This window comes from Pan troglodytes, chromosome 1, assembly GCF_028858775.2.
Source record: "Pan troglodytes isolate AG18354 chromosome 1, NHGRI_mPanTro3-v2.0_pri, whole genome shotgun sequence".
NCBI lineage: Eukaryota > Metazoa > Chordata > Mammalia > Primates > Hominidae > Pan > Pan troglodytes.
The window spans coordinates 5,989,949-6,002,061 of record NC_072398.2 but is presented as its reverse complement, the minus strand read 5'-3'; the positions used below and the strand labels follow the sequence as shown (position 1 = coordinate 6,002,061).

The 12,113-nt window shown below is 35.8% G+C and overlaps 1 protein-coding gene across 38 annotated transcripts in view; it reads right to left on the bottom strand.

The window, feature by feature from the left end:
- Positions 1 to 12,113, bottom strand: part of CEP170 (centrosomal protein 170) — a 131,976-nt gene that overhangs the window by 42,160 nt on the left and 77,703 nt on the right. For all 38 annotated transcript variants that reach the window (XM_063809549.1, XM_063809554.1, XM_063809559.1 and 35 more), the window contains 2 exons: positions 6,231 to 6,380; positions 3,152 to 3,278 (listed from right to left, as the gene is read on the bottom strand). In XM_063809549.1, the coding sequence (XP_063665619.1) occupies positions 3,152 to 3,278; positions 6,231 to 6,380 (277 nt within the window). The remainder of the gene's footprint in view (positions 1 to 3,151; positions 3,279 to 6,230; positions 6,381 to 12,113) is intronic.

Genomic DNA, 12,113 nt, shown 5'->3' with positions numbered 1-12,113 from the left:
CTTTTCCCCTCTCAAATATTTTCAATCCTCAGTTGAATTCACAGATGCAAAACCCACTAATACAAAACCTATGGCTAGAGAGGGCCAGCTATATTACATTACATTTTGAGATCTAAGTTAAAAATGACTTAAGTATACAAAACAAACGAGCCAGCATTGTGACTAAGTAGTTTAAGTACAATTTCAAGCTGCACAAATAAGCAATTCCTAGAGAAGTCAGGAAGGCCAATTGTATGAGATGAAAATTAGAGTCATCTGATCATTTTTCTCCTTTCATATATTTAATTTTCTATTTATGAATTGACAAAAATTATATATATTTGTGGTGTATAACATGATGTTTTGATATATGTATACCATTATGGAATGGCTAAGTCAAGCTAATTAATATATCCATTACCTCACGTACTTATCTTTTTTGTGGTGAGAACATTTAAGATCTACTTTCAGCTATTTCAAATACACAAGGCATTGTTATTAACTATAGTCATAATGGTATAAAAGGGTCATCTGATCTTAAACCTAAATATATTGCTCTTCTTTCCTCTTAATGTGTTTTATAGAAGGGAAGTTCACTGTGTTCATTCTCACTTTTGTAACTTTCCATCCTTGAGGTTTGCTCAAAAAACCAGAATCTATTGTAGATTTATACAGAGAATGTCAAATAAACATTGTTTATTTTCTATATTTTCAACTACATAGTAGAGAAGAACAACATATCTAGTTTTTAAAAAGTATTATCTACTTGAAAGAATGATAATTTTGGATTTCCTAAGTAAAGTGAAAAATGCAGAACTTTTAACAACATTTTAAAAAAATCTATAGCTGATTAAAAGAATTTTAAAAATTGTAAGTATGTAACAGCAGACTTTTCATAGTTAGGACATAGCAAAATTTTATAAATTGAGGAATTTTTAAATTATAGTCTTCTGGTTATTAATGCCACATATGGAAATACAAAATCCCTTTCTTTTTTTTCAAGTAGAAGCCAATGAGAAAATATATATTTTGATTTTTCCACCTGAGAGAATTTGAGAATATTTAAGGATTTTCCTGACTATTAAAAAATGGAATGTATTTCTGAGAAAAGGGAAACATCTTTTCAGGGAAATATAAATTAACATATAAAGCTTCCTAATCTTTTAGGGATAAATGGAGAAAAGATACTAGATATAGCTTCTGTGGGTCTTTTTTTTCTCTTTATAATCCTAAAAGTTTAGTATTTAAATATCATATCAATACAATGGATGTGATGGAGGAAAATCCATACTGAACTGATAGATTTAACTTTAGTCATTAATCATGTTATATCTTGTTTTGTTTCTTCTTTCATATATCTTATCTCCTTAGTGCTAACTGAAGCATCTAGAATGTAATGGCTACTTTACCCTTTTGTATTTTTCCAGTATTTCTCATACTGCCCCCTCCTCATATACATTCAATATGCTTAACAAAAACGTTTTATTATTTAAGTGGATTTATCAGCTTATGTAAATAAGTTCATTTAAATATGATGACATAGAAATGAGATCATGAAAGCTAAGTGGTCTATTATTTTTTATAACAAGGGTAGAACTTTGCTTTTCACAGATAATACTTAATAATTTTATAACAGATTCTTTGGTAAAGTTATCTAGCCTTCTGTCTGGTTTCTTTGTTTCCTAAACACAGTTTATATGAACCAAATGACTCTGTTCTCTCAAAAGAATTTTTGGTAATACTATCAATAACTTCTAGATTCTAATATAAATAAATGACGTAGCTTTTCTAGTACACTGCTATGTAGCTTCCTCAAATACTTCTAATACTTACAAAATTCTTAAAACATATTTTTGGGGTGCCACAAGCCTGAGACAAAACAAATTTCCATTTTCAACCGGAATGAAATGAAGAAAACAGATAAAAGCCACATACAAAATCTCATTGAGGGTCTTTTTGCTTTTTAACTGTAAGTGAGTATTTATTTTTCAACTTGGATAAGTTTTTTAATTGTTTATTGTAAGTTGACAATTTATATTTGTATATGTTTATGGTGTATAAAATGTTGACCATAAATACAATGTGAAATAATTAAATCAAGCTACTTAGCATATTCATCACCTCAAAGAGTTAGCACTTTTTGTGGTGAGAACATCTAAAATGTACAACACTATCTTATTAACTATATTCCCCATGCTGGGCAGCAGACCTCAGCAAAAAAGAAAGCTTCTTCCGCCACCTGTGTCTAACCATCATCTCCTCATCCTCCTCTCAGGGTCTTATTGTTAATTAGAAAACGAATGAACAAAAAGTCATAATGAAATCCTTGAAGGTACACAACTTCATTTTGTTTAAAAAGCCTTTATATTTCTGTTCACAGAAATATAAAAGGTAATAAAAATCATACTACATAGATTTGTAAGATTATTAATTTCTTTTTCACTAAATGTACCACATGAAGTAGGCACTCAATAAATATCTGTTGTATTTATGAATGAAATCGTTTGGACCTGTCTTCAGCTTATTTTTAAATTTTAACTTATATATATAATATATATGTGCTTCATCTTTCTATGTAATATATACACACACCTATATATGCTTCATCTAAAAATTATTTCCTTATCTTCAGTTAAGATTATACTTGAATAATAGCTGCATCATTAGTCAAAATCATATCTTAAGATATCGGCATATCAGAAAGAGTAGGAAGAATTTTCATTTAAAAGTAAAGACAAAATTAAAAAACCAGTCTTATTTTCAACAGCAGAAATTTACAACTAAAATGAAAAGTGCCTCGGAATGAAATATTAAATCCAAGCTGGTGTCTGTCCACCTGTCCTTAGGAAGTCTCAACTTACGAAGTCCACAAAATTTCTCAAAAAAGAGTTTTATCACTTTGAATTTGTCCCCTGCTTAAAATCCCTCAAAATATACAATATCTAATAAAAATCAGCCTTTTACTTATAAAATAAATTCATTTATCAGCATGAGAATATGTGAATATGTTTATTTAGGTTTAACTTACTTCTTACTATATAGATTTGGCTTGTTTTTTATAATAACAACTGATATATGATTCACAAAAAAGCAGAGAAGAATAAGAGAAAGAGAGAGAAATGGAGAAAGAGAAGAAAAAAGGGATAAAGAATGAAAGAGAGAAAGAGAATACCATTCTCTAAAGGAAGAGGTGCAGAAAATTCCATTATCCTTTCTTCTTGATCATGCCTTGTATGATTGGCAGCCAAACTAGCCCACTGTGAAACCCAACGTTTGCTTCCAGATGAAGATGTGCCTTCCTAAAGGACAAAAATAAGAAAACAAAATCATGCAGCCTGGTCTATCTGAGTCTCATGAAAGACAATTTCATTTAGTCACATTAACTTGTCATACAAACCTATAATTAAACCTCACCTTGCTATATTATCATTGATTACATTTTCTCTTATATAAAATAAAAATTCTCTAGAAAATAAAGATCTTCTCTGAAAAAAACTATGTTACTAAAAATGACACCTCTCAATGAAAATCCAAGACAAGCCAAGGCTTCATATGAAAACTGTAATGACAACTAGGGAGTGGAAAGCTACGACGGAAACTTTATTACCAACTAGTCACAACAAATATTTCATTAAGAGTGTCAGATTTGGGCCGGGTGTGATGGTTGATGCCTGTAATCCCAGTTCTTTGGGAGGCCGAGGCAGGTGGATAACGAGGTCAGGAGATCGAGACCACCCTGGCCAACATGGTGAAACCCTGTCTCTACTAAAAATACAAAAATTAGCTGGGCATGGTGGCATATGACTGTAATCCCAGCTACTCGGGAGGCTGAGGCAGGAGAATTGCTTGAACCCAGGAGGTGGAGGTTGCAGTGAGCTGAGATCGTGCCACTGCACTCCAGTCTGGCAACAGAGCGAGACTTCGTCTCAAAAAGAAAAAAAAAAGTGCCAGATTTAATACGTTAATAATGACAAGCTAAACATTGAAGAAGTGAAGACTTCAAATAGATAAATCACTATAAGATTTCAAGAATAGTAGGTAAGAATAGTAAGTGTAGGCCAGGTGTGGTTGCTCGCGCCTGTAATCCCAGCATTTTGGGAGACCAAGGCGGGTGGATCACCTGAGGTCAGGAGTTCGAGACCAGCCTGGCCAACATGGCGAAACCTCGTCTCTACTAAAAGCACAAAAATTAGCCGGGCGTGGTGGCACGCACCTGTAGTCCCAGCTACTTGTGAGGCTGAGGCAGGGGAATCGCGTGAACCCGGGAGGCAGAGGTTGCAGTGAGCCGAGATGGCACCACTGCACTCCAGCCTGGGTGACAGAGGGAGACTCTGTCTCAAAAAAAAAGAATAGTAAGTGTAGACAATGACACACATACAGTGAAGCCTCCTAAGGATACCAAAGCCTGCTGCATCCTTAATCCCATCCAAGGTTTTCTGTTACCTGCCCACATTTCTGAGTAGTGAAGGTGGTACCAGAGCCATGTGGACCATGCTAAGAATACCAACAGTATGAGTGTCACTGACACACGTGTATGTAAAACCATACTGTGAAGAGTGTTCTAAATGTCCTGTTAGGTAATGTTAGGTAATTCCTACAAAGGAACCTACCAGGGCTATAGCTTTTGCTTGGCCGGGGTTGAAGGAATAGAGAAGAAAGAAGAGAGTCTATTTAAATTCACATTTACCAAAACCATTCCTGGGTTACTCAGAATGGCAACATATTGCCTCAAATAATTATCACCTGCTTTCAATAAGTAAATTAAGTATCTCATAAAACAGAAACCAGAATAAAAATTCTCCCAATCACAGGGAAATAATGAGCACTAAAATACAGTAATTGCTTTGACAGTTTTCAGGAAATAGGCCATATAAAGAAACAATTTTAACATTAATAAACAAACAAACAAACATATAGGTCTATTTACCTGTATGTAAGAAACAAATCTTATTTATACTTCATACAAATGTAACATTTTATTTATATTTTCTTTATTTATACCTTGATTTTCTTCTTTTATATTTTGTTTTCTTCTTTTATTTTCTATTTTCTATTAATTTATATTTGTATATTACAAATTAGCTCATTTCCTGAGAGACAACATAGCATAAGTCAGAGAATGAAAGCTTCCATTGAAGGTTAGCTCTTATTATCTGAATAAATAATAATTAATACTTATGCCTTAGATACTTCTTTACATTTCTTTTTGACACATCAATGTGGTATGAAATTCTATTATCATTTCTGATAAAGGTAAAAAACATTTGTTAAGTGCATAAATCTCAGGCAAGTACTATGCTGGATGCTTTATATACTTCATTAAATTCTCTGTAAATAGATTTTATTGAAAATGCCATTTGTGTAGATGAGAAAACAGAAGATAAGGGAGAAGTGACTGATTCAAAAGCTTTGAGCTAAAAGTGGCAGCTCTGGGTCAGATCTTTCTAGCTCTACTATGCATACTGACTCTGTAATTATCTTAACCAAGCAATCCTTAATTAATTTCATATTATTCTAATTATATCCTGGGCTGTACTGTATTTGCAGTTACTGAGTTATATAAACTGTATCTATCAGGCAGTGCCCTCGTACATGTTTCCTGGTATGATATACAGGAAACATATACTTCTAAGAAAGCATAAGCAGGATATGTTTCTTGTTTTATCTCATAATGCCAATCAGAACCATGAGCATATAGCTCATTAACTGCTTACTGAAACCTAATATTTTCCTCATTGACAAATGAATATTTCTCAAACCTAATAAAAATTAAAGCTGAATTACTGCAAAATTGCTTTAGGCTTTCATTAGAAAATAAATTTATAAAAATTTAGTTTTTAGAAGCATTTTACAAGGAGATACATTAATTGCTTAAAATAATGTAATTTACAAATGATAAGAATTCAGGCCGAGTGCGGTGACTCACGCCTGTAATCCTCGCACCTTGGGAGGCTGAGGCGGGTGGATCACTTGAGGTCAGGAGTTCGAGACCAGCCTGACCAACATAGTGAAACCCTGTCTCTACTAAAAATATGAAATTAGCCGGGCATGGCGGTGCACGCCTGTAATCACAGCTACTTGGGACGCTGAAGCAGGAGAATCACTTGAACTCAGACGGCAGAGGCTGCAGTGAGCCGAGATCCTGCCATTGCACTCCAGCCTGGGCAACAGAGTGAAACTCTGTCTCAGACAAAAAAAAATAATAATTTATACTTTATGCATTCAAATAGGTACACAGAAGAGATGTATACCTCTGAGTGGTGAAATCCAGATGTAGTCAGTGGTTTTCTTTCTTCCATTACTGCTGCAGCAGAACTGAGAGCCCAATCTTTTACTAGATCTTTATGTTTTTCGTTGATAACAGGCCTATTATAATCCTGATTGTCATCTACTCCAAACACCTAGAGGGAAAAATTATTTTATAAATGAAAATGAAAAGTCTGAACACAAGATTAATATGTGAATAGTATAATTAACCTCAGAGGCAAATAAAAATATTCCAAATTAATTTTAATAGTTAATTTCAAAACTAAGGAAAACTTCTTGAATGACAGTAACAGCTAATTGTGATAGCTAGAAACGAAAGCAGGCAGTCACAGCTTATGTGAAAGTAATTATCCTTTTTTTTTTGAGACGGAGTTTCACTCTTGTTGTCCAGGCTGGAGTACAGTGGCGTGATCTCGGCTCACCGCAACCTCCGCCTCCCGGGTTCAAGCGATTTTCCTGCCTCAGCTTCCCGAGTGGCTGGGATTACAGGCATGCGCCACCATGCCCGGCTAATTTTGTATTTGTAGTAGAGACAGGGTTTTTCCATGTTGGTCAGGCTGGTCTTGAACTCCCGACCTCAGGTGATCCGCCCGCCTCGGCCTCCCAAACTGCTGGGATTACAGGCATGAGCCAACATGCCTGGCCGAAAGTAACTATCCTTTTTTTTTAACATTTAGCAAATGTCCTGTTCGATTAAAAAAAAAAATATTCGAGACATATTTTATTTGTTAAAAGATTTAATAGGTCAGGCGTGGTGGCACACACCTGTAATCCCAGCACTTTGGGAGGCCGAGGCAAGCAGATCACTTGAGATCAGGAGTTCCGGACCAGCCTGGCCAACATGGTGAAACCCCGTTTCTACTAAAAATACAAAAATTAGCTGGGCGTGGTGCCATGCGCCTATAGTCCCAGCTACTTGGGAGGCTGAGGCAAGAAAATAGCTTGAACCCAGGAGGCGGAGGTTACAGTGAGCTGAGATCACGCCACTGCATTCCAGCCTGGGGGAAAAAGTGAGACCCTGTTTCAAAAAAAAAAAAAAGATTTAATAATGTTGTTAAACACTACAACAATGCAAAGAGTTAGAAAAAAGTATCTCTTCAGTTTCTTTTCAGCTTCTTTGCTCTATTATTTTTGTGACACTTGTTGAAAAACCATAAACATGTGGCTGATTTTATCTGTTCCTTCCCTAGCAAATGTTTACCATTTACATATCTGAGTTACATTTACGCATAAAATTTTCTAAGATGCCATTTTATTGTATAATTGCGACATAGTAGATAGCATAATTCTCAAACTGTATTTGCCTAACAATCCCTTAAAGACCTTTGTTTGAAATGCAGATTCCAGGCCTATTTAAGATTAATTGTTTCAAAAAGCAAGTTGTCAATGTCCAACACTTCTGAAAAGTTCTAAATACAAAGACAAACAATGGCGCGCTTTTCTTTTATGGGCAGGACCTGAGTCTTACTCATTTCCTGGCACACAATAGGCCCTGGATGTCACAGAATAGATTGGAAAAAATTTAAGCATATAAATATTAACATTCTATTCTGCTATTAAATCTCCACTGTGTTCCCAATTTTTATTCTTTATTGTTTGTGGCTCTGATTATTACAATCTAGAAAAATATCATGCATTTGAATGAGCAATTTGCAGACAGGATCTTTAGGATATAACCAGAGAGCCTTCATTATCTATAAGGAGAAGCTACCTCAGGCTAAACTATTTTCTAGACATAAAGTTTTAATGGTCTTATAGTACAGCTATCTGATAAGCTCTAAAGTTCATATTTAGTGAAACAGATATCAGACTTTCTCATTCACTAAAACTTGAAAATTTTACCACTAGATGGCCTTATTACTTAATATTTAATTCTAACATAATTGTCAAGAATTACGATTTAATATTCTCTTGAACTCCTCAATATTTAAATTATCTTTGCTTTAAGAGCAAATTATGCAGTTTATTTTAAATCAAATATGAATTTTAATACATGGAAGCACAATGTACAGAAGGGAAAAAACAAAAACTGCTTCGTTTTGCTTAACATTAGCGTTAACAGCAGTGAAAAAACCAGAGTATAACCTGTGTCCTCTACCTTTAACCCCCACTTGTAAAGAAAGCTAATTATAGCTATTCAAGTTATTTGTGTCCGTCTTTAAAAAAGTTAATCACTCCTAACTCAAGTCACTGAACTCCAATTTTACTGAAGTTTATTTACTTATTTTATAATTACTAACAAAAATCTAACTCAGGTTTGAAAGTTAAAATAACCACATGAGTACTTGCATTTTTGCATCTCTTTGACATGTAATTTAGAAATTACCTTGAGTGATTTTCTGATGAATATTTAATTCTAATCCACACTAAAAACTTGATTTCCTCAAACATCTAAGCACCAGCAGTTTCAAATAAAATATCATGAACCTCTCTAAATCACTTCTGACATCACTTTGAAATGACAACAAAAAACACACGAACTAATCCTGTGAGGAAGGGGAGCTGAAGCAGGACAGAAAATACTTGGATGACGTTCGACAGATTCCTTTTAAAGCATTAGAGACAGCTATACATACATTATTAAGTAACAATTATTTCGTCTCCAAACAAGTGGTAGGGCCTGACCTACTACAGTGTGGGGAAAGAAGCCTTCAAATTTCACATCTGTTTTGATAGCGTTTTGAAAAATTAATGATAGCAATGACTACCAGCCCAGATTGAAATCCATTATCTATGCGTTTCTGCCTCTAAGTAGAAACACATCCACCTGTGACAACTTTTATGTGAAAACAAATATATAAAGTTTATGATGTCTATATACTTCAAGTTAGTGTACTTTTCACACTTATAAAAGGTACCTACAGTCTGAAAAAAGAGCTGATAATTGTACAGAACTTGAGAGCTCCTCAAAACCAAGACCAAGTATGCTAGGTCCTCTCACCTTTCATTTTAGATTCTATTCCCAGGTGATTTCACCTAGGAACATGCAAGGCTTCACTTCAATTACTAACTATATAGACTGTTGCTTACTGTCATCCCACCTGCTGGAAGGCTCAACGGTATTTCTTTTTTTTTTTTTTTTTTTTGAGACGGAGTCTTGCTCTGTCGCCCAGGCCGGAGTGCAGTGGCGCGATCTCGGCTCACTGTAAGCTCCACCTCCCGGGTTCACGCCATTCTCCTGCCTCAGCCTCCCGAGTAGCTGGGACTACAGGCGCCCACCACCACGCCCGGCTAATTTTTTGTAATTTTAGTGAGACAGGATTTCACCGTGTTAGCCAGGAAGGTCTCGATCTCCTGACCTCATGATCTGCCCGCCTCAGCCTCCCAAAGTGCTGGGATTACAGGCGTGAGCCACAACGCCCGGCCTCAAAGGTATTTCCAACATAGAATCTCAGCTCTAGGCCCATGATTCTCTTCTCTGGTCTGGTCTCAATCCAAATCCCAAACATGAGATAGTACAAAATCTAGGTCTTTCTTTCAGCTAGGAACTTCTGTAGGCTACAAGTCCACAGTGGGGAAGGAGATGAGACACCTAATTTTTATGCTTGCACCCCAAGTTTGCCAGTTTCTAATTCTTGCAGAGTAGGATCAAAGGAAGGCGGAATAGGACAGGAGTAGAAAACTTCTTTGTGAACTTGCACTTGCATGGAGAGCTGTCTGGGCCTGGCAGATGTTTAAAGACAACTCATTCGTATTGGGCGTAGGAAGTGGCTTTCACATATTCTCTCCTACAGTTCCCCCGATCCGAGTAGATACATCTCTATTTGCGGAGTGAGCCACAACCCCTCTGCCATGGCCTTTAGGTCTGGGGTAAGAAGGCAGTACCTCCCTCCCTATCCCACTCCAACAATCATGAAACAATCTTTTCTTCTGAATACATTTGTATATTTGGCATTTCACTTTGGGATTTCAAATCCAAAGCTCAGTGGCTACTGTAAACAATTTTAACAACCTGTTACTGAGGAATGGCACTTACTCTCCACAGGCTATTTGGCTAGCCACTGCAGGGGATTACAAAATCTGTATGACAGTCTTTGCTTTTGAGGAGGTTACGTCTGATAAAGGAGCTTATAAAAAGAAGAGGCTGTCACCTGAAAGAACCATGCAGGAATATTCTGTAATTAAAACCAAATATCCATAAGAACCAAACTATATTTTTAGATTTTAGTTTTAAGTTTAAAGAGACTAAACATTCTCCAGATAACAAACTCGTACAATACAAACCAAACCTATGAAAAGTTTGACTGATTTTTTTCACTAGCATATTATGATCATAGTCATTATTATTGAAAAGCTCAGTCTGTGCAAAGATGCACAGTGTCCAATTCTGAAATCAGAATGGTGAGGATGGGGGATACAGGGTCAACTTTCATGGGGATAAATATCCTACCTATTGAATATTTGCAGAGAGGTCAAAATTTACATTTAGTAACATCAGATACGGGAAGCTTGTGGATTGTGACAGAAAATAGAGACCATTGTGAAAGAAGAGAAGCGCCGTGGGGTAAGATGTAGGCATAAAACTATAGTAATACAATGTAGAGCAAAATGATAATTCAATAGCAATAGTGCTAATTTATTAGTTTAAAAAATATCCAAATCAGTAGGAATTCAGAATTCATATTCCCACAGAAATGAAAAATATAATGGCAGATTAAACATCTAACTTCTACAGTCTTATTTTAAAGTAACAACTGAAAAACAGTATTGCATTAGTATATCAATCACATCAAGGTGTCCAAGTAAAAATGTACTCAAGTTTCAACCTCAGATAACCAGAACATCTTTCTCCTCAATGAGCAAAGACTTCTTGGGTGAGGAGAGCAGGGTCTCTGTTGGATCAAATCAATAGTAGAGGTTCCCATGGCCCATGAAAATAATTTGACACTTTAAGAATTAAGAATTATGCAGAATTCTAGCCACTAGTGTCAAGGAACTAAATCAGGATGATTTAAGAGGGGAATTTATTTTTGTAATTGTCTATGAAAATCTAATTTTACTTTTAAAAAGAAAAATCCCTTAAAATTCAATGGAATAAGTTATTCTGAATATTTAACACTGTGATTTTTATCACATATTTGTAATCAACTTTTAAATTTAAAATTCAGACAAAATTATTAGAAGAGCACAGAAAGGGAGTCAGGAGAGACATTTTATAGTTTATCCTGGTCCACAAATAAATATATGTACATGCACATTCACAGCAGTGTTACAACCGCCAAAGGAAGAAACAACACAATTATCCATCTGTGGATGGATGGATGAATAAAATGTGGTTTATGCACGCAATAAGATATTTATTCAGCCATAAAAAGGAATGGGCAGGGAGTGGTGGCTCGTGCCTGTAATTCCAGCACTTTGGGAGGCCGAGGCGGGTGGATCACCTGAGGTCAGGAGTTTGAGACCAGCCTGGCCAACATGGCAAAACCCCGTCTCTACTAAAAATACAAAAATTAACCGGGCGTGGTGGCAAGTGCTTGTAGTCCCAGCTACTAGCGAGGCTGAGACAGGAGAATCGCATAACGTGAGCCGAGATCACGCCACTGCACTCCAGCCTGGGCAACAGAGCGAGACTCTGCCTCAAAAAAAAAAAAAAAAAAAAAAGGAATGAAGTACTGATACAGGTTACAACACATGTGAACCTTGAAAACATTATTCCAAGTGAAAGTAGCCGGTCACAAAAGACCACATATAGTATGATTCCATTTATACAACATGTCTAGAATAAGCAAATCCATAGAGACAAAAAGTAGATTAGTGGCTGCCAGGAGGCCGGGAGAGGAAGGAATGGGAAGTGACTGCTTAATGATCATGAGATTTGGTTTTGCAGTGATGAAAATGCCCTGAAATTAAGATAGTGCTGATGG